This window comes from Coregonus clupeaformis, chromosome 9 (genome assembly GCF_020615455.1).
Source record: "Coregonus clupeaformis isolate EN_2021a chromosome 9, ASM2061545v1, whole genome shotgun sequence".
NCBI classification, from domain to species: domain Eukaryota; kingdom Metazoa; phylum Chordata; class Actinopteri; order Salmoniformes; family Salmonidae; genus Coregonus; species Coregonus clupeaformis.
The window spans coordinates 33,812,191-33,838,936 of NC_059200.1; the positions used below are offsets into that span (position 1 = coordinate 33,812,191).

At 41.6% G+C, this 26,746-nt stretch overlaps 1 protein-coding gene across 2 annotated transcripts; it reads right to left on the bottom strand.

The window, feature by feature from the left end:
• Nucleotides 1-1,256: 1,256 nt before the first annotated feature.
• LOC121573940 (fasciculation and elongation protein zeta-1-like) lies at nt 1,257-26,746 on the bottom strand. Of its 2 annotated transcripts, none has more exons than XM_045222569.1 (10): nt 26,380-26,746; nt 22,878-23,258; nt 19,743-19,794; nt 18,445-18,531; nt 15,021-15,189; nt 5,104-5,429; nt 4,161-4,241; nt 3,969-4,044; nt 3,600-3,665; nt 1,257-2,408 (listed from the first exon to the last, which is right to left on the bottom strand). In XM_045222569.1, exons 2-10 carry the CDS (start codon nt 23,213-23,215, stop codon nt 2,392-2,394), a joined length of 1,212 nt encoding a protein of 403 aa, XP_045078504.1. In that variant the 5' UTR covers nt 23,216-23,258; nt 26,380-26,746; the 3' UTR covers nt 1,257-2,391. The 2 variants fall into 2 exon arrangements, with proteins under 2 accessions (XP_045078504.1, XP_041742286.1); XM_041886352.2 differs by having other exon boundaries at nt 19,743-19,842.

Sequence of the window (26,746 nt, forward strand, 5' to 3'; positions counted from 1 at the left end):
GAAATGAAACTATCCACAAAAATGCTCATAGGCTATAAAAAATCATCATAACAGATCGATAGAATAGTAGGATCAATTGTAAGCTTCCCTAAATTGAAACTCATGTGCTGCCTATGTATGGTCTTTACTATAACACCCGTAACACATAGGAGGTCCCGTGAAGAAAACGTCCTCCCCTATGGAAATCAATTCTGGCGCCAGCCCTGCCTGCAACGACCTATGCATGCTATCATGAACATCCACGCTTTACATGATTACATAAGAATACATTTATAATTACAGTCATCTCAAAATGTGGCCAGGGATGTTACTCATTTTAAGGTTTAATGTTACATTAATTTTTAAGATAGCCTTAAATTTAGGCTATTTACTGTATTACAAAAGTAATATTGAATTGTGTTGACAACCCAACCAAATACAGTATCAACCTTTAAAGGAAAGTATCTACTGCTTGGATAGTTATATCTGAGCCACTGGCTTAATCCCATTCTTTAACTTTTATTTTTGGTTGAGTAGGAAATCAAGATATAATTTGTTAACTTGTCAACAAGTTAATTTATTGAATTTCAAAGTGATATTGAATTGTGTTTGGTTGTCAACTCAACCAAATATCAACATTTGAAGGAGATGTATCTTCTGCTTGGATAGTTCCATCTGTGTCACTGACTTAGTCTGTCTTTAATTCCAGTTTGTCTACAAATTCATAATTGAAATGTTGGATTCATGTCTCTATGTCAACCAAAAATCTAAGTTAAGAGAATAGGACAAAATCAAATCAAACTTCAAATGCACTTTAAATAATGTTTGTTTTGATTTTTTAACCTTCATTTTTGGTTGAGATGGAGACGTGAATCCAACATATCAATTATTAATTTGTAGACAAACTGTTAAACCTATCCTTTGGAATGACTTCGATAGCAACAGTGAATCTATTTAGTTTTTAAGTAGAGGTCTCAGCAATCATTCTCACAATAGCACATTGGTAATAGTCAGTGACAAATATCATAGCTAAATTGGGCTGGACTTGGTTAAAACCCTGGATGGGAGACCAAAGGGTAGCTGTAGATAGTTCAATTATCCAGTAGGAAGTGCTGCCCAGACTTTATATATCCACTGATAGTGGATATAACATTGAAGATCTGACGTTGTTTTAAAGGTACAAGTTCAACATATTTTTTACAAGGTTTCTCTATGTTGAAATTTAGTTACCATGATGACCTAGTCCTGTGGTTGAGATTTCACCCTCAAAACAACAGTTTATGTTGATTACTTTATTCAAATCCAATGTTTTTTTCCACGTAGATTGCACGTCACAATACATTGACGAATTATGTTAAAACAACGTTGATTCAACAAGGTTGTGTTGCCTTGATTCAGTCAAGTGACAAAAAAAGCACAGTTTTAGGGTAGCATGTTTATTTGAACTTGCGATTAGCAATGTAGTATTCTCCTACGTGGCTCAAAGGAATTCATAAATAAGTAGGCCTATGCCCTATTCAAATGAACCCATGTCATCAGTGACAATTAAAACTCAATGATATAACTCCATGTGGCAGAATGGGGTGACACATACTCTGATTATTCATTAAATAAAAGTATAAAATGAACAGTACAACAGTACAATGACGGCCTATATGAAATATTAGATCACAGTAAAAAATAAATGATCAAAAGTCTGAAGAGCACTGGATATTCAAACATTATTGGCTGAAATAACAAAAACATTCAAATATACTGCACCCGTAATAATAAGCTACAGTATTAGCATGGCAGAAAAGGTAAATGGCTTTATTATTCAAATGAGTTAAGGTTACAGGTTTATGTCCTCGAATAATGAGAGAAATGTTCAGTCCAGATTTCCTACATGTAAACGGAACCCATCAATCCTCAATAATCTATACATTGTCACTTATATGGGTAGACAGACAAAATGGCATCAGAACTAAACCCCTTTTAGGCCTGAGGTACAGTGACGTAAAACATAGCCGTGTGAATATCTGATATCAAATAATCTCTGTAAAAAATAGAAAATGAAAATAAAAACGAATCCCTGTATAACTGTGTGGTCAGTATTAGCTTCTCATGCTCTGAATAGAGATCAGTTAGTCAGTTCTTCAGTGGGGGTACAGTGGCCCCATACACTAGTATTCAGGCGGCTGCCATTTTGGCTCTGGACGGATCTTAGTGTGCAGGAAGGACAAGGTGAGCTCAGCAAAAGGCAGTAGTTTTATTAGATGAGTAAGGTACAATGATTAGATGGTAATGAGCCATGGCTGATAATGAAACAGGGGGGAGCTCATGCAACTTGGACTGGAGGAGGGGTGGAGGATTGCCAGATTGGAGAGCCCTCTCCGAAGTCTCCGTCAGAGAGCAGGCCATGGCTTGAATTCTTTAAGTGGGACACAGCACTGGAGAATAAAAAAATAGATGGATAATTAAGGATACTTGAATCATTGTTATAATAATTATCATCATAATGTCATCACCTAGTCTTCGTCAACTGTGCTAATCAAATTAGTTGCAAAACATTATCATGAGCCTGTATTTCTTACAGCCACATTTCACATTAAATAAGTTCAGTCAGGAAACTCACATTAATTTAACCATTTATTAGAAAATAGAAGACAACCCATTTGGTATTGGTGTTAGGCTGTGCTCCTTCAGGGGAGCTCAATGCCAGAGCAATGTGTCCATTATTATCATTATAATAGGGCGGCAGATCGTTTTGTGGTTAAGAGCGTTGTGCCAGTAACCGAAAGGTCGCTGGTTCTAATCCCCGAGCCGACTAGGTGAAAAATCTGTCGATGTGCCCTTGAGCAAGGCACTTAATCCTAATTGCTCCTGTAAGTCGCTCTGGATAAGAGCGTCTGCTAAATGACTAAAATGTAAATGTAAAATAATAAACTACAGGTAGTGGGCGAGATATACCAATTCCCCTGATGGGATCAAAAGCAGAACCAAACGGGTGGAGGCTGGGGTGGTGGTAGGCTAGCAGAAAACAGACAACGCATAGTAGGTGGTAGCAATAGTTACAGCAGCAGCAGCAATATTAAGCAGCAAAGACAAGCCAAGCATAAAGCTTAGCTTAGTCCTTTGGTAGAGCATGCCGCATGTAACGCCAGGGTAGTGGGTTCGGTTCTTGGGACCACCCATATGTGAAATGTATGCACACGTGACTAAGTCGCTTTGGATGAAAGCGGCTGCTAAATGGCATATATTTATGTCATTATAGCAGAGCCGCAATGCAGCAGCAGATGATATGTGTGCAGAACTGGTCAATTTAAATAGCCATATTAGGGTAGGAAGTGTTGTTTGAATCCGATTGGTGAAATCTCAGCTGATTCTATCAAACATTCTATATGCAAACACTCGAGTTTCCCATCTGAACTGGCTTCACTTAATTATTATACCAGTGGAATAGCCCCTTTAGGTACCATGTATCAGGCTAGTAAGTACATGCTGTACTTTCCACTTTTGTGTACACTTTTGTTATCTTTACTTGGATAATATAAATCCATTTCAATGAGTTATTCCCTTACACTTGGGAGTAATACCTATGTAATGTTAAGTATTTCTAAACCTAATCAAGCATTAGTTACCTTTTAATATGTAGTCAGTTAGCAGTGTAGGCACCTTCTCACTGTCCTCCTTCATGGCGTAAAGAACTGTGGGGAGAAAAACAAAACAAGGTGTTTCTTAGCACTGAGTGTAGCACTGGACATTGTAGGTATTACCGATAAACTGAGTCATAGCCTACTTGCATAGCTGTTATATGGGACATAGACTAATTGAAAATTATGTGCCGGGCTATCTGAGCAAAACCTACTTGGAGGGTCAATTTGTGTGTCTATCCAATGAAAATGTAAACTAAGTTGAAAATCTGGGTATGTGGTTCTATGATCAGCTAATCCAAATTAGGAAAACGATCCATTGGCTTAACATTAAATTACATTTTCCGGCCTACTTACTATTCGTGATCATCTGAAGGTCGTCCACAGTTGGAGGAATTGCTTTCTTCTCATATGGAATTACCGTGTTTAGATACTGAACAACAAAGACAAAGAGAGATAGTTATGGAAGTAACGTAGCAGTGTTGAATCGTTGTAGATTTAACACATGTATATACTTGGTGGCTAGCTGTAAATGCTTAAGTGTCTCACCTGTTTGTCTGTCCCTGTGCTGCCAAACGTCTGTCTGATGCCTGTCTGCAGGATGTTGGAGAGGCCCTCAATACTGAAACGCTAGGAACACAGACAATCAGTAGCTGTGAGTAACAACAACCCTCTGTCATCATAACACAGTAACACTTTCTATCAGACAGCTGTCTTGTGATGCATTCTAAATACATTATAACAGTTATCTATTTATAAAGCTCATAAGGAACTTTTATGAATATAGTATGCATAATAGTGTGTTTTATAATGTAACCTAACAGCATTTATAAAGGCTGTTAATATAAAAGGAGCAGTTATGAATGCTTGTGATATTAAAATCAGACATTACCACAGGTCAATTGTATATTGACTGGTTGTACATTATGATCAGGGCTACAGTAATTGACTCCATTCCTACATTGTCATTACTAAATAGATAGAACTACCATGGTATTGGACAGGTAAACACAAGCTTGTCCTTTGCTGTGAGTAAAGAGGGGCTATTATGTATTGTTCATTTGTTCCTGGATATGGACAGGCTGGTCTATGCTATTACTGTATCAGAACCTATGGTCAATTCCTCTGTGAGTACTCTGTCTGTTTTTCTTCCCGTAAGTGCATTTTTATTTTATTATTATTTATTGCAGTTAGTCAGGGCCTAATGGCCTCTGTCCATTATCCATGTCGGTGTGTGAGGTAGAGAGAGAGAGAAAGAGAGCTGTCTGGCTTGGAAATGCACCTGTATGGACATTAACACACAGACACTCATGCGTAAGCGTGTTGTGTGTGTGTGTATGGTGTGCGTGTCTGTGTATGTGTGCATGTGTGTGACAGACAGATGCAAGTACGAACACACACACACACACCACCATCAGCCTATACACTCATACCATTGCCCATATAAACATACCCCCACTCCGCTGCTTTGTCTCCCTCCCTCAGTGCTTACCTTCATAGGCATGGAGGCGGGCTTGGAGTCCGTGTGGGCGTTGGTTGTAGTAGTAGTACCACCAACCACGGTCGTGGTTACCGCATTACCCTGCAGACTGAGGCCCTTATCGCTCCGGCGCCGGCGCTTGCCCGTGTCCCGCTGCTCCTTCTGGCGGTTCTGCACATCCATGAGGGCCGTGATGAACGTGTTCTTCACCTCCTTCTCAAACTCCAGCTCATCACGGCGCGCCAGCTGGGTGACCAGCTCCTCGGAGTACTCCATGATGGCTGACTCCACCCGGCACAGCAGCTCCACCAGGGCTGAGCTGGGCATCAGACTTAGGCCTGGAGAGAGAGAGAAGCATGGAGGTCAGGTATGGAGCTACTATTCATTAGCCTGGAGCCCAAATCTGTTTGTGCTGTATAGCAAACTCCTACATTCGTTGTCACTAACAGATCTGGGACCAGGCTAACTGTACATAGAGATGAACCGAGATTCAATATGCATAATATTATTTACTGTACAAGGGATATCAAATTGCTTCCCTCGAGGGCCAAAGCACTGCTTGTTATCATTATTATCAGGGATTGACTCAGACCTGGCGCATCAGGAGGAAGTGAACTCTGGCCAAACAATTTCATAAACTTCTAGGTAAAAAAAGAAAACCTGGGCCCGTATTCATAAAGCGTCTCAGAATAGGAGTGCTGATTTAAGATCAGATATTACAGGGTTTTTTTCAATCGCTTTGGTGCTATTTTCACAAGTACTGTATGTGGTGAATTTTCTAAACTCTTCGTGCAGAACCCGGAACTGGTAACACTTTTCTTATACAGTATATACACTACCGGTCAAAAGTTTTAGAACACCTACTCATTCAAGGGTTTTTCTTTATTTGTACTATTTTCTACATTGTAGAATAATAGTGACGACATCAAAACTATGAAATAACACATATGGAATCATGTAGTAACCAAAAAAGCGTTAAACAAATCAAAATATATTTTCATATTTGAGATTCTTCGAATAGCCACCCTTTGCCTTAATGACAGCTTTGCACACTCTTGGCATTCTCTCAACCAGCTTCACCTGGAATGCTTTTCCAAAAGTCTTGAAGGAGTTCCCACATATGCTGAGCACTTGTTGGCTGCTTTTCCTTCACTCTGTGGTCCGACTCATCCCAAACCATCTGAATTTGTTTGAGGTCGGGGGATTGTGGAGGCCAGGTCATCTGATGCAGCACTCCATCACTCTCCTTCTTGGTAAAATAGTCCTTCTTGGTAAAATAACTCTTACACAGCCTATTTGAAGAATCTCAAATATAAAATATATTTGGATTTGTTTAACACTTTTTTGGTTACTACATGATTCCATATGTATTATTTCATAGTTTGGATGTCTTCAATATTATTCTACAATGTAGAAAATGGTTAAAATTAAGAATAACCCTTGAATGAGTAGATCTAAAACTTTTGACTAGTAGTGTATATATATATATATATATATATATATATATATATATATATATATATATATATATATATATATATATATATATATATATATATATATTTACTTTTATTTAACTAGGCAAGACAGTTAAGAACAAATTCTTATTTACAATGACGTCCTACCAAAAGACAAAAGGCCTCCTGCGGGGACGGGGGCTAAGATTTAAAAAAATAAAAATAAATATAAATATAGGACAAAACACACATCACGACAAGAGAAACACCACAACACTACATAAAGAGAGACCTAAGACAACAACATAGCATGACATCAACACATGACAACACAGCATGGTAGCAACACAACATGACAACAACATGGTAGCATCACAACATGGCAGCAGCACAACATGGTAGCAGCACAAAACATGGTACAAACATTATTGGACATAGACAACAGCACAAAGGGCAAGAAGGTAGAGACAACAATACATCACGCGAAGCAGCCACAACTGTCAGTAAGTTTCCATGATTGAGTCTTTGAATGAAGAGTTGGAGATAAAACTGTCCAGTTTTAGTGTTTTTTGCAGCTAGTTCCAGTCGCTAGCTGCAGTGAACTGAAATGAGGAGCGACCCAGGGATGTGTGTGCTTTGGGGACGTTTAACAGAATGTGACTGGCAGAACGGGTGTTGTATGTGGAGGATGTGGCCTGCAGTAGGTATCTCAGATAGGGGGGAGTGAGGCCTAAGAGGGTTTTATAAATAAGCATCAACCAGTGGGTCTTGCAACAGGTATACAGAGATTACACGTTTACAGAGGAGTATAGAGTGCAGTGATGTGTCCTATAAGGAGCATTGGTGGCAAATCTAATGGCCGAATGGTAAAGAACATCTAGCCGCTCGAGAGCACCCTTACCTGCCGATCTATAAATTATGTCTCCGTAATCTAGCATGGGTAGGATGGTCATCTGAATCAGGGTTAGTTTGGCAGCTGGGGTGAAAGAGGAGCGATTACGATAGAGGAAACCAAGTCTAGATTTAACACTTGTAACGCAGGAAGTCTTATATTCAAAACCTTTTATTATGCATTCATTTTGTTTGGAGACATCTTTCACCACACAACCATTGATCCAAAATATATATGTTTACTGTGAAATGCCAAGCGAACATTGATTCAATCACCAAAACACAACATAATGACAGTATGAAAGCAATGGCTAGCTAGTATGCTAACTATTCTAGCTAACTAACTGGCTGAATAAGTTGACGACGGACTCGCTCAAGCTGTCGGGACTAACCCACAACGTTAGACACGGACACGAATGATCTGCTTTGCGTGTTGACACACTGGTGGTTTGTTGTGGCCGAGTATTGGTGCTAAACCGTGTTGTTGGAGTCCGGCATGCTAGTTGGCTGTGGCGTCATATGACTAGGTGCCCTTGATGATTTTCACAGAAGAATACTGTACCAAGTTAGCTAGCTGAATAAACTAAGTTAGTCTATTCCTAGAAAACATTGAACCGCTGTAGTTTACAACAATTATAGTTTCTGAGGTGGAAGTTGGGAGAGTTATATTTGGGTGTTTCAGTGAAACGTAAGTGAGGGCGGCCCCACTCTCTCCTTTCCCAGATGTTTAGTTCATTTCAGTCCGATCTCCTTTGCATTATTGTAGCCATTTTCTGTAGCCTGTCAACTATGCCTCTGTCTATCCCTGTTCTCTCCTCTCCACACAGGCTATACAAACGCCTCACACCGCGTGGCTGCTGCCTCTCTAACCTGGTGGTCCCTGCACGCACGACCCACGTGGAGTTCCAGGTCTCAGGCAGCCTCTGGAACTGCCGTTCTGCTGCCAACAAGGCAGAGTTCATCTCAGCCTATGCTACCCTCCAGTCCCTCGACTTCTTGGTGCTGACGGAAACATGGATTACGACTGAAAACACTGCTACTCCTACTGCTCTCTCCTCGTCTGACCATGTGCTCTCGCATACCCCGAGAGCATCTGGTCAGCGGGGTGGTGGCACAGGAATCCTCATCTCTCCCAAGTGGACATTCTCTCTTTTTCCCCTGACCCATCTGTCTATCTCCTCATTTGAATTCCATGCTGTCACAGTCACTAGCCCATTCAAGCTTAACATCCTTGTCATTTATCGCCCTCCAGGTTCCCTTGGAGAGTTCATCAATGAGCTTGATGCCTTGATAAGTTCCTTTCCTGAGGATGGCTCACCCCTCACAGTTCTGGGTGACTTCAACCTCCCTACATCTACCTTTGACTCATTTCTCTCTGCCTCCTTCTTTCCACTCCTCTCCTCTTTTGACCTCAAACTTCTCACCGTCCCCCCCTACTCACAAGGCAGGCAATACGCTTGACCTCATCTTTACTAGATGCTGTTCTTCTACTAATCTCACTGCAACTCCCCTCCATGTCTCCGACCACTACTTTGTATCCTTTTCTCTCTCGCTCTCTTCCAACACTACTCAGTCTGCCCCTACTCAGATGGTAATGCGCAGTCGCAACCTTCGCTCTCTCTCTCCCGCTACTCTCTCCTCTTCCATCCTATCATCTCTTCCCTCTGCTCAATCCTTCTCCCTCCAATCTCCTGATTCTGCCTCCTCAACCCTCCTCTCCTCCCTTTCTGCATCCTTTGACTCTCTATGTCCCCTATCCTCCCGGCCGGCTCGGTCCTCCCTCCTGCTCCGTGGCTTGATGACTCATTGCGAGCTCACAGAACAGGGCTCCGGGCAGCCGAGTGGAAATGGAGGAAAACTAGACTCCCTGCGGACCTGGCATCTTTTCACTCCCTCCTCTCTACATTTTCTTAATCTGTTTCTGCTGCTAAATCCACTTTCTACCACGCTAAATTCCAAGCATCTGCCTCTAACCATAGGAAGCTCTTTGCCACCTTCTCCTCCCTGCTGAATCCTCCTCCCCCCACCCCCCCTCCTCCCTCTCTGTGGATGACTTTGTCAAGCATTTTGAAAAGAAGGTTGACGACATCTGATCCTCGTTTGTTAAGTCAAATGACACTGCTGGTCCTGCTCACACTGCCCTACCCTATGCTTTGACTTCTTTCTCCCCTCTCTCTCCAGATAAAATCTTGCGACTTGTGATGGCCGGCCGCCCAACAACCTGCCCGCTTGACCCTATCCCCTCCTTTCTTCTCCAGACCATCTCCGGTGACCTTCTCCCTTACCTCACCTCGCTCATCAACTCATCGTTGACCGCTGGCTATGTCCCTTCCGTCTTCAAGAGAGTGAGAGTTGCACCCCTCCTCAAAAAACCAACACTCGATCCCTCTGATGTCAACAACTACAGACCAGTATCCCTTCTTTCGTTTCTCTCCAAAACTCTTGAGCGTGCCGTCTTTAGCCAACTCTCTTGCTATCTCTCTCAGAATGACCTTCTTGATCCAAACCAGTCAGGTTTCAAGACTGGTCATTCAACTGAGACTGCTCTTCTCTGTGTCACGGAGGCTCTCCGCACTGCTAAAGCTAACTCTCTCTCCTCTGCTCTTGTCCTTCTAGACCTGTCTGCTGCCTTTGATACTGTGAACCATCAGATCCTCCTCTCCACCCTCTCCGAGCTGGGCATCTCCGGCGCGGCTCACTCTTGGATTGCGTCCTACCTGACCGGTCGCTCCTACCAAGTGGCGTGGCGAGAATCTGTCTCCGCACCACGTGCTCTCACCACTGGTGTCCCCCAGGGCTCAGTTCTAGGCCCTCTCCTATTCTCGCTATACACCAAGTCACTTGGCTCTGTCATATCCTCACATGGCCTCTCCTATCATTGCTACGCAGACAACACACAACTAATCTTCTCCTTTCCCCCTTCTGATAACCAGGTGGTGAATCGCATCTCTGCATGTCTGGCAGACATATCAGTGTGGATGACGGATCACCACCTCAAGCTGAACCTTGGCAAGATGGAGCTGCTCTTCCTCCCGGGGAAGGACTGCCCGTTCCATGATCTCGCCATCACGATTGACAACTCCGTTGTGTCCTCCTCCCAGAGTGCGAAGAGCCTTGGCGTGACCCTGGACAACACCCTGTCGTTCTCCGCTAACATCAAGGTGGTGACCCGATCCTGTAGGTTCATGCTCTACAACATTCAGAGAGTATGACCCTGCCTTACACAGGAAGCGGCACAGGTCCTAATCCAGGCACTTGTCATCTCCCGTCTGGATTACTGCAACTCGCTGTTGGCTGGGCTCCCTGCCTGTGCCATTAAACCCTATACAACTCATCCAGAATGCCGCAGCCCGTCTGGTGTTCAACCTTCCCAAGTTCTCTCACGTCACCCCGCTCCTCCGCACACTCCACTGGCTTCCAGTTGAAGCTCGCATCTGCTACAAGACCATGGTGCTTGCCTACGGAGGTGCGAGGGGAACGGCACCTCCGTACCTTCAGGCTCTGATCAGTCCCTACACCCAAACGAGGGCATTGCGTTCATCCACCTCTGGCCTGCTGGCCCCCCTACCTCTGCGGAAGCACAGTTCCCGCTCAGCCCAGTCAAAATTGTTCGCTGCTCTGGCACCCCAATGGTGGAACAAGCTCCCTCACGACGCCAGGACAGCAGAGTCACTCACCACCTTCCGGAGACACTTGAATCCCCACCTCTTTAAGGAATACCTGGGATAGGATAAAGTAATCCTTCTACCCCCCCTTACCCCACCCACAAAAATATACAAATAAAATAAAAATAAAAATACATATTGTAAAGTGGTTATCCCACTGGCTATAAGGTGAATGCACCAATTTGTAAGTCGCTCTGGATAAGAGCGTCTGCTAAATGACGTAAATGTAATGTAAATGTAGTATCTTCTCCATGTAGTTATATATAAAAAAAGTTAATCCAATAGCAAGAAATGCAAGATACAGGTTTCAAAACTGCCATTTGAATGTTTTATGCTACAGTACCGTAAATTACAGTTTGCACAGTTTTCACATTAGGCAATACACTTGCACTACCTGTCAAAATAGACTGAAAATCTAATTTCCATAATTTCTATCCCATGTGTGATTAAAGGTGGGATTATTGAAGACATCTTCCACAGTCATTGATGCAAAAAATACATGTATTGTTCAGATATAATTACACTATAGGCGTACTGTAATCAAATTAAATGAATCAAAGAAACATTACTAGTTTGCATTAAGCCTGTCTTGAACATTTGGTAGGTTCTCATCGACATCACAGCAAATGTCCTCATTGTTCATGCACCTGGGGAAAAAACTTTTGGCATGGCAAATCCAAGCCTGACATAGGTCTGGATTGATGTCAATGCATGCCTCGTCTTTGGCATGAAGGAGGATGGCACACTCATGGGAATACAATCATAAACCTTCCACTTGTATTTTTATAATGTATTGTATTTTACAGTATTGTATTGTACTTATGTATTGTAGTGGTCCTGTGTGGCTCAGTTAGTAAGAGCATGGCACTAGCAACACCAGAGTTGTGGGTTCTATTCCCACTGGGGTCACATACGAAAATGTTTGTACTCACTGTTGTCAGTTTGGATAAAAGCGCCTGCTACATACATTAAATGGCATATATTACAGTACTGTATTGGCCAATGCAATTTTTGTAAAGCAGTGTGAAAATCCCCCATTAAAAAGACCCCAGCAACTTCATTTTGTTAGCTATTTAGGGGATGCATTTGTTAGAGTACAGCTCTAAAACTTACTGTGAAGTAAAATCATAATAATAGTACATTACAGTATATCATACTTTATATTTTTATACTTTACAAACATACATTTTCATTATATAGTTCTCGAAATCTGTAGTAGACAAACCAGTTTAAAACCTATAGGTTTACTAAACGGTTAAGTTGTTATCAATTAAGTAATCGTAAAATGTATTTTAACAAATGAGAAGACAATTATATCAAAAGTAATGTGAGCACTGTATTGTGAAAAGCAATAACTTTACATGAACATGAGCAATGTGAAACATGTATTTCTAAATGAAACAATGATTAAGTTTGGTGAAAAAGGGACTTTATGATTGTGTGTGTTGTACTTAGTCAATTGAAAATATGCTTAGAGTTTTGAAACAACTGCCTTTTTGATTATCTGTTTTGAAAATGTAGCATATACAGTGCATTCGGAAAGTATTCAGACCCCTTCACTTTCTCCACATTTTGTTACGTTACAGCCTTATTCTAAAATGGATTAAATAAATAAAAATCCTCATCAATCTACACACAATACCCCATAATCACGAAGCGAAAACTGGTTTTTATAAATTGTAGCAAATGTATGAAAAATAACAAACAGAAATACCTTATTTACATAAGTATTCAGACCCTTTGCTATGAGACTCGAAATTGAGCTCAAGTGCATCCTGTTCCCATACGATCATCCCTGAGATGTTTCTACAACTTGATTGGAGCCCACCTGTGGTAAATTCAACTGATTGGACATGACTTGGAAAGGCACACACCTGTCTATATAAGGTCCCACAGTGGACAGTGCATGTCAGAGCAAAAACCAAGCAATGAGGTCAAAGGAATTGTCCATAGAGCTCAGAGGCAGAATTGTGTCAAGTCACAGATCTGGGGAAGGGTACCAAAACATTTCTGCAGCATTGAAGGTCCCCAAGAACATAGTGGCCTCCATCATTCTTCAATGGAAGAAGTTTGGAACCACCAAGACTCTTCCTAGAGCTGGCCGCCCGGCCAAACTGAGCAATCGGAGGAGAAGGGCCTTAGTCAGGGAGGTGACCAAGAACCCGAGTTCCCCTGTGGAGATGGGAGAACCTTTCAGAAAGACAACCATCTCTGCAGCACTCCACCAATCAGGCCTTTATGGTAGAGTGGCCAGACGGAAGCCACTCCTCAGTAAAAGGCACATGACAGCCCGCTTGGAGTTTGCCAAAAGACACCTAAAGGACTCTCAGACCATGAGAAACAAGATATTCCGGTCTGATGAAACCAAGATTGAACTCTTTGGCCTGAATGCCAAGCGTCACATCTGGAGGAAACCAGGCACCACTCATCACCTGGCCAATACCATCCCTACGGTGAAGCATGTTGGAGGCAACATCATGCTGTTGGGTTGTTTTTCAGCGGCAGGGACTGGGAGACTAGTCAGGATCGAGGGAAAGATGAACGGAGCAAGGTACAGAGAGATATTTTTAATACATTTGCAAACATTTCTAAAAACCTGTTTTTGCTTTGTCATTATTGGGTATTGTGTGTAGATTGATGAGGAATTATTTTAAAAAAAAATCCATTTTAGAAAAACGCTGGCAATACTGATCCTAGATCAGCACTCCTACTTTATGAATATAGGCCCAGTACCACTTCAGGCCTCAAGGGGCAGGAATTAAATAGTAATGCTGTATACAGATTATATAAATGGGATGATATCACTTGTACATCACCCATTGCAATTTTTCCTTACCTTGATATTACATTCTGAGTAGAGGAACTAGCCTTTTACTGTTTCTGTGACTGTGGATGCTGTCTAATATTATTTATATTTTTGGAAGTAAAACAACTTTGCTAAAAACAAATTTAAGATGACACACCCAATTCCTAATACAAAGAAATACTCAAACACATGCTGTGCATATCTACACACGGACATATGGATTCACAGACATATACCCAAATGTGCTTCCATAAACACACACACACTAAGCAGGAAACATGTGTCTCATGCAGGGGGGCCACATGGTCACACAATATGTCTTTCCACAAGGAACCATATTGAGTGTATGCCTTGGCCCTCTGAAACGATAGACTCATATGAAAAATGCCTGCTGCAGCTTTATCCAGTTATTTATCCTTTTTGCACTACATTCACCATAGAGGCTGAATACTGATGAAATATCCAGATGTTTACTCAGGTAAACTGACAAGACTTCCATATTGTCTGAACTATGGCCCCTCACACAATCAAAGTCCTACAAGCAGTGCAATAGCCTGCTGAGCTAAAGCCTAGGCATGAACTCAAACAAGTTTACATACACTACCAGTCAAATGAGAATGCCAAAGGTGTGCAAAGCTGTCATCAAGGCAAAGGGTGGCTACTTTGAAGAATCTCAAATATAAAATCTATTTTGATTTGTTTAACACTTTTTTGGTTACTACATGATTCCATATGTGTTATTTCATAGTTTTGATGTCTTCACTATTATTCTACAATGTAGAAAATAGTTAAAATAAAGAAAAACCCTTGAATGAGTAGGTGTGTCCAAACTTTTGACTGGTACTGTATGTCTCTTTCAAGGTTATTTATTTCACATTCAAAGCTCATAGAGCCAGCTCTGCTGTATGAGCACATATTTAACCACTATGAGATCAAAGGTCGCTTTCTTTTTACACTGTTTTGTATGAATAGGAAATCTATTTGGGGAAAAGGTGTCTGTCCACGACTCCAATGAAAATTAAATTGGCACTCTCTTCTGTGTATTCAACTCCTTGGTTTATGTGACTTGGTGTTTAACCCTTCAGGCAACCTTAGTTTTTATACACTTACCTTCATAAGAGGGCATGTTGTTATTGGAGGCCTGGGACAGCTGTCTAATCTCCTCCAGAAGGGATGGGCTGGTCTTGGATGAGGAGTGTCCACTCTCCTCCTCGTCCTCCTCCTCGGTCTCACCAGGGTCCGGAGAGTTCTCCATCATCTCAACTATCTCCTCAATGAACTTGGAGAGAGAGTGATCGAGGAAGGGAAGGTAGGAAGGGCAAGGTAGATTAATACATACACTTTCATAAATAGCACTTAAAGACTATATGCATCACCAATAGGTAAACATTCATGGTCGTCAGGCATTTATTATTAATGTGCAGTAGCCCATGCAGTAATGCAGAATGGAGCTACATCTCATTCCAAATTCATTGGCATTAATATGGAGTTGGTCACCCCTTTGCTGCTATAACAGCCTCCACTCTTCTGGGAAGGCTTTCCACTAGATGTTGGAACATTGCTGCGGTTACTTGCTTCCATTCAGCCACAAGAGTGAGGTTGGACACTGATGTTGGACTATTAGACCTGGCTCGCAGTCAGTGTTCCAATTTATCCCAAAGTTGTTTGATGGGGTTGAGGTCAGGGCTCTGTAAAGGCCAGTCAAGTTATTCCACACTGATCTCGACAAACAATCTCTGTACCGACCTTGCTTTGTGCACGGGGGCATTGTCATGCTGAAACAGGAAAGGGCCTTCCCCAAATTGTTGCCACAAAAATTGGAAGCACAGAATCTTCTAGAATGTAATTGAATGCTGTAGCGTTAAGATTTCCCTTCACTGGAACTAAGGGGCCTAGCCCGAACCATGAAAAACAGCCCCAGACCATTATTCCTCCTCTACCACACTTTACAGTTGGCACTATGCATTCGGGCAGGTAGCGTTCTCCTGGAATCCGCCAAACCCAGATTTGTCCGTCAGACTGCCAGATGTTGAAGCATGACTCATCACTCCAGAGAACGCATTTCTACTGCACCAGAGTCCAATGGCAGCGAGCTTTACACCACTCCAGCCGACGCTTGGCATTGCGCATGGTGATTTTAAGACTTGTGTGTGACTGCTCGGCCATGGAAACCCATTTCTTGAAGCTCCCGAGGAACAGTTATTGTGCTGACGTTGCTTCCAGGGGCAGTTTGGAACTCGGTAGTGAGTGTTGCAACCGAGGACAGACGATTTTTACGCGCTACGCACTTCAGCACTCGCCGGTCCCGTTCTGTGAGGTTGTGTGGCCTACCGCATCGCGGCTGAGCCGTTGTTGCTTCTAGACGTTTCCACTTCACAATAACAGCACTTACAGTTGACCGGGGCAGCTCTAGCAGGGCAGAAATTTGACGACTGACTTGTTGGAAAGGTGCCACGTTGAAAGTCACTAAGCTCTTCAGTAAAGCCATTCTACTGCCAATGTTTGTCTATGGAGATTGCATGGCTGTGTGCTCGATTTTATACACCTGTCAGCAACGGGTGTGGCTGAAATAGCCAAATCCACTAATTTGAAAGGGTGTCCACATACTTTTGTATATATAGTGTATAGTATTGCAATACTTTTCGGCTTGGCTTTTTTAACCACTGTTATTATATGGGACGTTAATGTATTCTACTTTTGTATAGATTTTTTAAACTGTCTAAACAAGCTAGGAATATACATACAGTCCCTTCAGAAAGTATTCATACTCCTTGGCTTATTCCACATTTTGTTGTGTTACAGCCTGAATTCAAAATTGATTAAATATATGTTTTCTCTCACCCATCTACACACAATGCCCCATAATGACAAAGTGAAAACATGTTTTTAGAGATTTTTGAAAATGAAATACGGAAATATCTCATTTACATAAGTATAATAATATATAATATAATATAATATAATATATATAATAATAATAATATAATATGCCATTTAGCAGACGCTTTTATCCAAAGTGACTTACAGTCATGCGTGCATAATTTTTTTTTGTGTATGGGTGGTCCCGGGGATCGAACCCACTACCTTGGCGTTACAAGCGCCGTGCTCTACCAGCTGAGCTACAGAGGACCAGTATTCACACACCTGAGTCAATACATATTAGAATCACCTTTAGCAGTGATTACAGCTGTGAGTCTTTCTGGCTAAGTCTCTAAGAGATTTACACATCTAGATTGTACAATATTTGCACATTTATTCTTTTTCAAATTCTTCAAGCTCTGTCAAGTTGGTTGTTGATCATTGCTAGACAACCATTTTCAAGTCTTGCCATTAATTTCCAAGCCGATTTATGTCAAAACTGTAACTAGGCCACTCAGGAACATTCAATGTCGTCTTGGTAAGCATATCCAGTGTAGATTTGGCATTGTGTTTTAGGTTATTGTCCTGCTGAAAGGTGAATTTGCTGCCAGTGTCTTTTGGAAAGCAGACTGAACCAGGTTTTCCTCTAGGATTTTGTCTGTGCTTAACTCTATTCTGTTTCTTTTTAGCCAAAAAAAAAGGCAGATGACAAACGTACCCATAATATGAAGCAGCCACCACCATGCTTGAAAATATGAAGAGTGGTACTCAGTGATGTGTTGTGTTGGATTTGCCCCAAACATAATGCTTTTGTATTCAGGAAAGTTAATTTCTTTGCCATATTTTTTTGCAGTTTTACTTTAGTGCCTTATTGCAAACAGGATGCATGTTTTGGAATATTTTTATTCTGTACAGGCTTCCTTCTTTTCACTCTTTCATTTAGGTTAGTACTGTGGAGTAACTACAATGTTGTTGATCCATCCTCAGTTTTCTCCTATCACAGCCATTAAACTCTCTAACTGTTTTAAAGTCACCATTGGCCTCATGGTGAAATCACTGAGGGGTTTCCTTCCTCTCTGGCAACTGAGTTAGGAAGGATGCCTGTATCTTTGTAGTGACTGGGTCTATTGATACACCATCCAAAGTGTAATTAATAACTTCAACATGCTCAAACGGATATTAAATGTCTGCTTTATTTTTATTTTACCCTTCTATCAATAGGTGCCCTTCTTTGCGAGGCATTGGAAAACCTCTGTAGTCTTTGTGGTTAAATCTGTGTTTGAAATTCACTGTTTGGCTGAGGGACCTTACAGATAATCGTATGTGTGGGGTACAGAGATTAAGTAGTCATTCAAAAATCATGTTAAACACTATTATTGCACACAGTCCATTAAACCTTTTTTGAGTTGTTAAGCACATTTTTACTCCTGAACTTATTTAGGCTTGCCATAACAAAGGATTGAATACCTAAAAACATTATTCCACTTTAACATTATGGGATATTGTGTGTAGGCCAGTGACACAAGATCTACATTTAATCAGTTTAAAATTCAGGCTGTAACACAACAAAAAGTGGAAAAAGTCAAGGGATGTCAATACTTTCTGAAGGCACTGTAACTGGAAGTACTACCAAGTTGTTTGCACTGTAACAGAAAGTACATGTGTCTGTAGTCACCTGATCAGCACTGATAAGAGGCTCCTCGCTCAGGCAATTGGCATTGTCATTCTTCTCGTTCATCTCCTCCTCCTCTTTTTCATGAATCTGGAGAATGAAAGAGAGAACAAATGACACCATGGAAACCCCTTCAGCCACATAAGTGGTATCTTAACTTCTTAGTATTGGAAATAGAAACCTTGGAAACAAGGTTTACCCCCACTGGTGTTAGCGTTAGCATCTTAGCATTCGAAAAATAAGAGTACAGAAAAGCCATTCACCCATATTGAATTTAGCTTTAGCATATTAGCATTGGCATTGGCATTTGGGGAGCTAATGAACATTCCCCAAATTTGACCCCATTATCCCCCTCTCTGCTCTTCATCTGAAAATACAATTTCTGCCCCTCCAGTTTGGAAGCCATCTTGAAAGTGTTTGGGTTGTGCTTAGTAACATTTAAATTGCCCTAATTCTATCTATTGACCATTGACTGTTTATTTTCTACATAATATTGCTTTTGATGCTCATTGTTTTTATGCCATTGGCCTCACCCCAATTAATCTCTGCAAGGATATCAATCAGCAATAAACTAAACCGGGGGCATGGAAGAATAAATGCTGATGGACTGCCTTTTCACTGTCTGTAGAGTCTATTATAGCTTCTGCTGGAGACTGTGTGTCTGCATATTGGTCCTGACCCAGCCCTGAGCTTTGGCCCTGACTGTTTGAGTGCCTGCATATTGGTCCTGACCCAGCCCTGAGCTTTGGCCCTGACTGTTTGAGTGCCTGCAGTTGCATGTGAGAGCAGATTAAGGGAGGAGAGGGAGAGAGGGTGGAGGGTGGTTGATTGATACCGAGTAGCAGGCAGTCAAGGCAGCTCAGCCTTTACTTTTGGTGTCAGGTCAGGTGACGTCAGCGCCACAACCACAAGGCATGAATGAGCATCCAGTCAGCCAGCCAGCCAGCACACCCAAACTATAATTATTTCTAAGGCGTTGATCAGTTACAGCATGTCATCCCACATTGCTTCCCTAGAGAACACACTAGTCAGTCACAGATGAAAGAGGTGAGGTTTTGGGTTTGAAAAGCCCATTCCATGCTCTAGAATCCAATTGATAATACAAATCTGAAATTCAATTGTTCTGAAATCCATTCAAATCCATTCAAATAAGCCTAAAAGTCTTATAGAAAAATGCACTTCCAAGATACCCTTTCAAACTCTCGTCTCAGAATGTTTCAGGTCTTTCCAGGTGAGAAGGGAGAGAAAGATGATTCTTCGAATGACCTTAAATTATAATTAAGTATATTAGAAAGCGTTACCTCCTGATCGGAGAGGTTGCCGTTGAATCCCTCTGAGTTGGGGTCGTCCCAGCTGGAGACAGAGGAAGGGACGTAGTTATCCGTCAGCGCATCCCACACACTGAAACATGGACAACACAAACACACATTCAGTCACCAACACTGCAACACAACAGAAGTACACAGTAAAAATGCAACAAACAAAAAAACAGAGATGCAAACACACAGCAACCAACATTGTAACAGGTCATCTCATACACTGCAACACAAGACAAACACACAGCCACCAACGCTGGAATGATCAGGACATTCACAACTCAGCACAAAACACTATCAGTCCTCAAGGCTGCAAATGGAAATAGGCTCTTTATCCCAAATCCAGTGCCGGCTTGTGATTTAAAGAATTGAGGAGGATGGATTACATAGGAGGACCATCCTTCTCTTCCTCTCTAGCTGACCCTCCTCTACTCAAATCATATTTGATAGAAATGGTTCATTGTATATCTGCAGCCATTTCCTTCTATTAGTGTTCCGTTGACCATTTGTAGACAGTGAATTCAGAGGAGGAGATGTTCACATTACGTTATTGTGCTTCGTTCCCATTTGTTGCTCTTTTATTTCCCTCTGTTTTGAGCGGTCTCAACAATTCTGTCCCTCAACTTGCCAACATAATAAATAACATCAAAATGCACATAAAAATCCTCCGTATTGCACTCCAGGCTGCAATGCACTCTGTCAACTAACAATAAAAGAAAAGCCCACAGCTTACACATTTTTTAAAGGTGTCCAATGAGAAGAAGTATAGATAAAAACAACCCCTTACAGCATTGTGCAGGTCCTCCTCGAACTATAAGAACCTCGGTGCAATCAAGGCTGTAGCCTTGTGAAAATTACCAGAGTGGAACTCTCCCTTTGTTTCCACTTTCTTTGTTTTCCACCCAGCTTGGCATGGCACCCACACCATACCCTCCTCTTAGTGGCACTGCCCAGCCATGCGCCACACAGGAAACAAGCAGCCATTCATCGGGACTCATGACCTCACAGGTCATTCCTGTTGTGTTGTCCACACACACACACACACACCTCTCCATCTGCCAAACAGGAACTAACTGGTACAGCACCGTCCCATATATTTGCAAACCTTTAGTTAATCTAGAACTTAGATTTAACCAATCATTCCACCAACAGTGTCGCATAACATAAAATATCTATCAAGCTTACAACAGATGAATGTGTCTATGTTCCTTGCGTCACTACAAGGATAGGGATGGGGGAACCAATTTCAAAACACTCAAATCAGAAACATCATATGATGTTGTTTCTAACTCCGTGGTGTACTGTAGAATAGATAATCAAATGCAAAATGTCACTTAGGCACCCCAACATGCTAACAATAGCATCCCCAACATACATCTTTATATGTCATTGTAATATTATATAATCAATACTATATCCTTCGGTCCTATGAATTCTGAATATGAATCAATAGGCATACCCAAGGGCACATTCAACAAATCTATTTTTATCAAGAGGTTTTATTTCCACCGAAAGTGAGAATGTCTGCGTTTTTGCTTCAGAGGCTGTTCGCGAATGGGAGTTCTGGCTGCCTGCTGGTAGAGAGGCAGCAGACAGACCAATAGAGGAACCCGAGAGTACAAAAATACATTGAATAATTCAAAGCCTGTCCCGACTGTGGACTGCTGGGGTATGTTGTTGTAGTTTTTACTGGTGGGCGATTTGGTTGCTGTGAGGTGGGCTGAGTAACAGCTTCACCATTGGTCATCATGGGATCTAAGAGCTGGGTCATGAGATATCCAGTGGTATTGTTTGAACAATGTTAAATTATAATATATAGTGAGCTCTGAAGGTATTGGGACAGTGACACATGTGTTGTTGTTTTGGCTCTGTACTCCAGCACTTTGGATTTGAAATGATACAAAGACTATGAGGTTGAAGTGCAGACTGTCCGCTTTAATAATATATTGTGTCATTTGGAGTCACTTTTATTGTAAATAAGAATATAATATGTTTCTAAACACTTCTACATTAATGTGGATGCTACCATGTTTACGGATAGTCCTGAATGAATCGTGAATAATGATGAGTGAGAAAGTTACAGACACACAAATATCACACCCCCACAAAAATGCTAACCTCTGTTATTGTGATATTTGTGTCTAACTTTCTCACTCACCATTATTCACGATTAATTCAGAACTATCCATAATCATGGTAGCGTTCACATTAATGTAGAAGTGTTTAGAAACATATTTTATTCTTATTCACAATAAAAGTGACTCCAAATGACAAAATACATAACCATTCATTTCTATTGGCACAAAATAATCTAAAACACAACCAAAACAAACAGCAAATGCATCCAACAAGTTTGTAGAGTCACAGGCTTGATGTAATAATTGCGTGCTAGGAATATGGGACCAAATACTAAACTTTTAACTACTTTAATACACATAAGTGAATTTGTTCCAATACTTTTGGTCCCGTAAAATGGGGGGACTATGTACAAAATGTGCTGTAATTTCTAAATGGTTCACCCGATATGGATGAAAATACCCTCCAATTAAAGTTCCAAGTCTGCACTTTAACCGCATAATTTAAAATCCAAATGTGCTGTAGTACAGAGCCAAAACAACAAAACATGTGTCACTGTCCCAATACTTTCGGAGCTCACTGTAGTACTGGTATATCAGCCAATGATAGCTGTGATACCTTGTGGGATTCTATCTAAATTCTAATGAATGCATAGGTGTAGTGTTCATAGCTGCTCGTTTCACACCAAACCCAGACTTTACATGCTCTGTTTGCAGTAAACGGTGTGCCTTACAAAACTGTATAGTCACAAAAGTATGCAATGTGAATACAGAAGAGGAAGACATCATCAGACATGATGGACTACCTAAACAAGCAAGTGTTGACCAATGCTTTGTTCAGAAGATTGCTGCAATGGATGTGCCATATTATCAAAAAGAATACAGGCGTGTGTTGTACAACCCAAAAGGCAAGCAGCTGAAGCAAATAAATCACTGCCCCGTGATACACCATTTGTATCTTTAACTCGTATCACAAAAGCACAGATCCTTTATGCTGAAGTCAGAATTAAGCTTCAAAAACACAAAGGTGGTGGCCGACACTCACTCTTCATCCTGCAGCCGCTCCTCGTCCTCCTCGGTGTGGGACTGGTTGCGCACAGGGGCCAGGCCCTCCGTCTTGGTGTTGTAGTTGTGGAAACAGACATTCAGCTTCTCGTCAAACTCGTTGACCAAGTCCTCCATGGACTTGAAGCTCATCATCTCTGAGAAGTTCTCCAGTTCGGAGAAGTCCTCGCGGGTGATGGGAGCCAGGGGGGGCATGGGGGCCAGGGGGATGGTGCTGTAGGGGGGTCGGCTGAGGGGCACAGCCCGATCCATGTCCTCTACCCGGCAGGGCCGGAGGTCCTCGAACTCCTCATCCAGGCACACAAGCGGAGCCTCCATGGTGGGTGTTTCCAGTCACAAGCCAACAACAGATAAAGGATCACTAGGATAGGGAAGGAAGGGAAATTAGAAAACAACATGGACTTTACAGGGGACAGCTTTTTTCAATTCACGTCATTAGATCAGGGTTTTGTCATCTTGGCCTTAGGGACCCAAAGAGGTGCACATTAAGCATGTCTGGGTCCCAGCCCAGGCACCAGTACTTCAGGTCTCAGGAAGGCAGTAGTAATGCTAATTTGGCTGTCTGCTACATCAGCACTCGTACATCTGATTCAACAAACAAAGGCTTGGTGATTAGTTGAATCAGGTGTGTTAATGCTGGGCTAGAGTAAAAATATTTGATTACATGCTAAATTAACACATATGGCATCTCAGATATCTGAGTAATTTCAATTGGACATTTATGTGGCAGCAACTCTATAATGGCAAAGTCCCTCCCAAAAAAGAGGAAGGGACTCAGCTGGACCAGGAAAGACCCAGTCCCCCAGGGAGACAAAATGGTAGTTGAGTTTCCTGGTTAACTGCAGTTAACTAAGCAATACTGGTGGGATTTTATTGACGAGGAAAGGGATTCAGGGACAGACAGTCATTATAAAGACAATACCGTGGCCACCCATTATGTTGTCTAACTTGTCTTAAGAGTGACACTCAACAAAAGAAAGAGCTTAGCTAGCCCTACATTTTGATAATGTGCTAATTATAGATTTTATCACTGTGGCAAATTCTGTGTCACAGCAAAATGGTACTAAGCACCATCAAACTTGGAGAACATTGTTCAAGTCGGACACTTACCAAATTAAGCACAAATCCTAAACACTTCAATCTATATGAGGTCATATACTGTAGCTATAATAATCAGTCATCTCCAATGATGAATTACTCTGTATGTAATTATTGTTCTCAATAACTATTTTGGAAAGTACAGAGTGATCTGTACGAAGTTACCAAGAACTATTGATTCTTGTGGAAGATAGTTAATGAAGCAAGCACTGTTGGATGAAAGTTGTGTTTGAGTCCAAGTTCTGACGCAGTGCAGTTACAGGACTGAGGGCTGAATGTACTAAAGCTTTTCCTGGATCTTCGCCTATATCCAGGGAGTGGAGTGGAGAGGAATCCATTTCAAACAAGCTTGTGTAAGCGTCTTCCTCTCTCTCCATCACATTACTCAGCAAAGTGCCGCAACATCAAAAGCCAGATATTATTCTTCAGCCTCTCCTCTCTCTCTCTGTTTGTCTCTTTCTTCCATCATACCCACCCTTATTTTCTGTAGAGAAGCCTCTGGGTCTGTATTCATATAGCATCTCAGAGTAGGAGTGCTGATATAGGATCAGTTTGGCCTTTTAGATCATAATGAATGAGATTATATGGACAGAGGGGATCTGATCCTCAGCATTCCTACTCTGAGATGCTTTCTAAAAATGTGTGTTGATCATGTCTAATTGACTTGAAATTACTACAAGTCCCACAATCCCCTCCAACAGAGACGACGATGAATCATCCCGTCTCCATTATGTGACTGACAATTGGCGTTTGAAAACACACATACTATTTTGTTTCAACTCAAAAGACATGAACGAACAATGCATGTATGAAAATGTGACATTGGCTCTGGCACATTATTGGTAAAACATTGTCCATTGTTCCTTCAAATGAATTATTAGGCAACTAAAATTAATAGTCAGTCAGTGTCATCTTAGTCATGTTGTTAGAGATATTTGCAGCTTTTCATGGCTACATAAGAAGCTTTCAGCTTTTGTTTGTTCCTAGACCATGTGCTAACTGACATCTTGCAGGTGGATACAGAGAAAATACTGAAAACAGCAGAACATTCTTATGTTCTGGTAGACGAGTGAAATCATGACAGCAGGCTGAGAGCGACAATATGGATTTGTGTGTGTGTATGTGCATGTGAATGTATGTGCGTGAGTGTATGCATGTGCACTCTTGTGTGACATTTGACTTTCACCTTAACCAATGGACTCAGGTGTATGGCTGTGTTACCCTCCCACTGTCTCGCTCCCTGCCAGTGGCCAAAAGCACCCACAAACCACCAGGACCAAAAACAACCAATCATAGAACCTTATCAGAGGTAATTTAAAGATGCACTATGTAGAAATCACTCTGCTATTTCCTGGTTGCAAAAATAGTAATAGTTTGCCTAATTTTAGTTTATGTAACAAAACAAGCAAGTATAGTGTAGATAATCATTGTACAATCTAGACTACTGTGAAATGTATTTTCCAGAACCAAAAATATAGTATTTTCAGCTGTTTGAAGCTGGTGTACAAAACCGAAAGTAAGAGCCGCAAAAACTAAACTTAAGAACGGCAGCATAGAAATAGCGCACATAGAACAGATCTACCACTTTTTAGACTTGCTTTCAATGAGAATGACAGATCTATAACTCATATTTCTATATTGGGTCGGGTCGCCCAAAAAGTTACATGTTGCAGCTTTAATGCAATGGAACCAAATGGCTGTCCCCATATTACACTGGGAAAAAATAATTTGTTGTTATGCCAAATCTATTGCCATAATTTAATTCCATAAGTTCTCATGGCTATAAAATAAACCAAGCCCATTTTTTATATAGTAGATTTTTTGAACATATTTGGGTGATTTCAGTTCAATTGAAACAGCGATGGGTGGATCATATGGTTGCATTTATCTCAGAACAATACAAACACATGTCCTATGCTATTCATATTCATATGGCTGTGTGGCTGCCTACCGAAGCCTCTCCTGGGGTAACCATGAATATGTTTACATATTACTTCCATTGGCTTCCTGAGAACATGCTTGTCAGTCCCATAGCCGTTCTGGAAGAAGATGGATTTGGCTAAGATGCAGTAAAACGAAATTGAAAGCTACTTTATTCCAACGTTCATACCGGCATATAATTTACACAGCATATTTTGCATTGATGTAACAAAAATGAATGCCTGTTTGGTAGGCATGCTGCTATAATAAAAATGGACACCAAGCACTGACTGTATATGTCATCAGTGCTTCTTAGGATGAAAAACAGGAGGGGTAGGGAGAGAGGGAGAGGATGAGGATGAGGGGACGAAGAGATGGAAGACAAGACCATGGTTACATGTGAGGGAGGAGATGATGGAGGGGGGAGGTGGAAGTAGAGAAGGAGAGATAGAACAATAGATTACCTGCAGTAACTGTGCCTCCTGTAATATGGTTTAGAAACAGAGAGACAGTCCCTCCTAGGCAAGGCAGATCTGCAATACGCCACCTTCCACTGCAAATCCCAACACTGGCCAACCAACAGCAATCACAGTCATTCCAGAGACTGGAGAGAAAATAAAGAAAAAAAGACAAAGGCCGGTGCTGTTCTGTCCGTCCGTTCTCCTCCACTAGCCCACAGCCCCCTTGCTTATCTCGCTCCACTGGCAGCAGCCGTTGTTTTCCAAACAATAAACAGCCTCAGCCTCAACCTTACTTGAGAGAGAGAGCCTGTGCATCTCGCTCGCTCCCTACAGCCTGCCTGCGGAATCCCCCTCTCTCCTCCTCCTTCTT

What these genes read in the sequence shown, in the direction of transcription:
- LOC121573940 (XM_041886352.2), bottom strand. Translation starts at nt 23,215, where the DNA reads ATGGAGGCTCCGCTTGTGTGCCTGGATGAGGAGTTCGAGGACCTCCGG. An exon ending in CCGCCTCCATGCCTATGAAG is followed by an intron (nt 4,242 to 5,103) that starts GTAAGCACTGAG and finishes CTGTGTTCCTAG; the next exon opens with CGTTTCAGTATTGAGGGCCT. An exon ending in GCACAGGGACAGACAAACAG is followed by an intron (nt 4,045 to 4,160) that starts GTGAGACACTTA and finishes TTTGTTGTTCAG; the next exon opens with TATCTAAACACGGTAATTCC.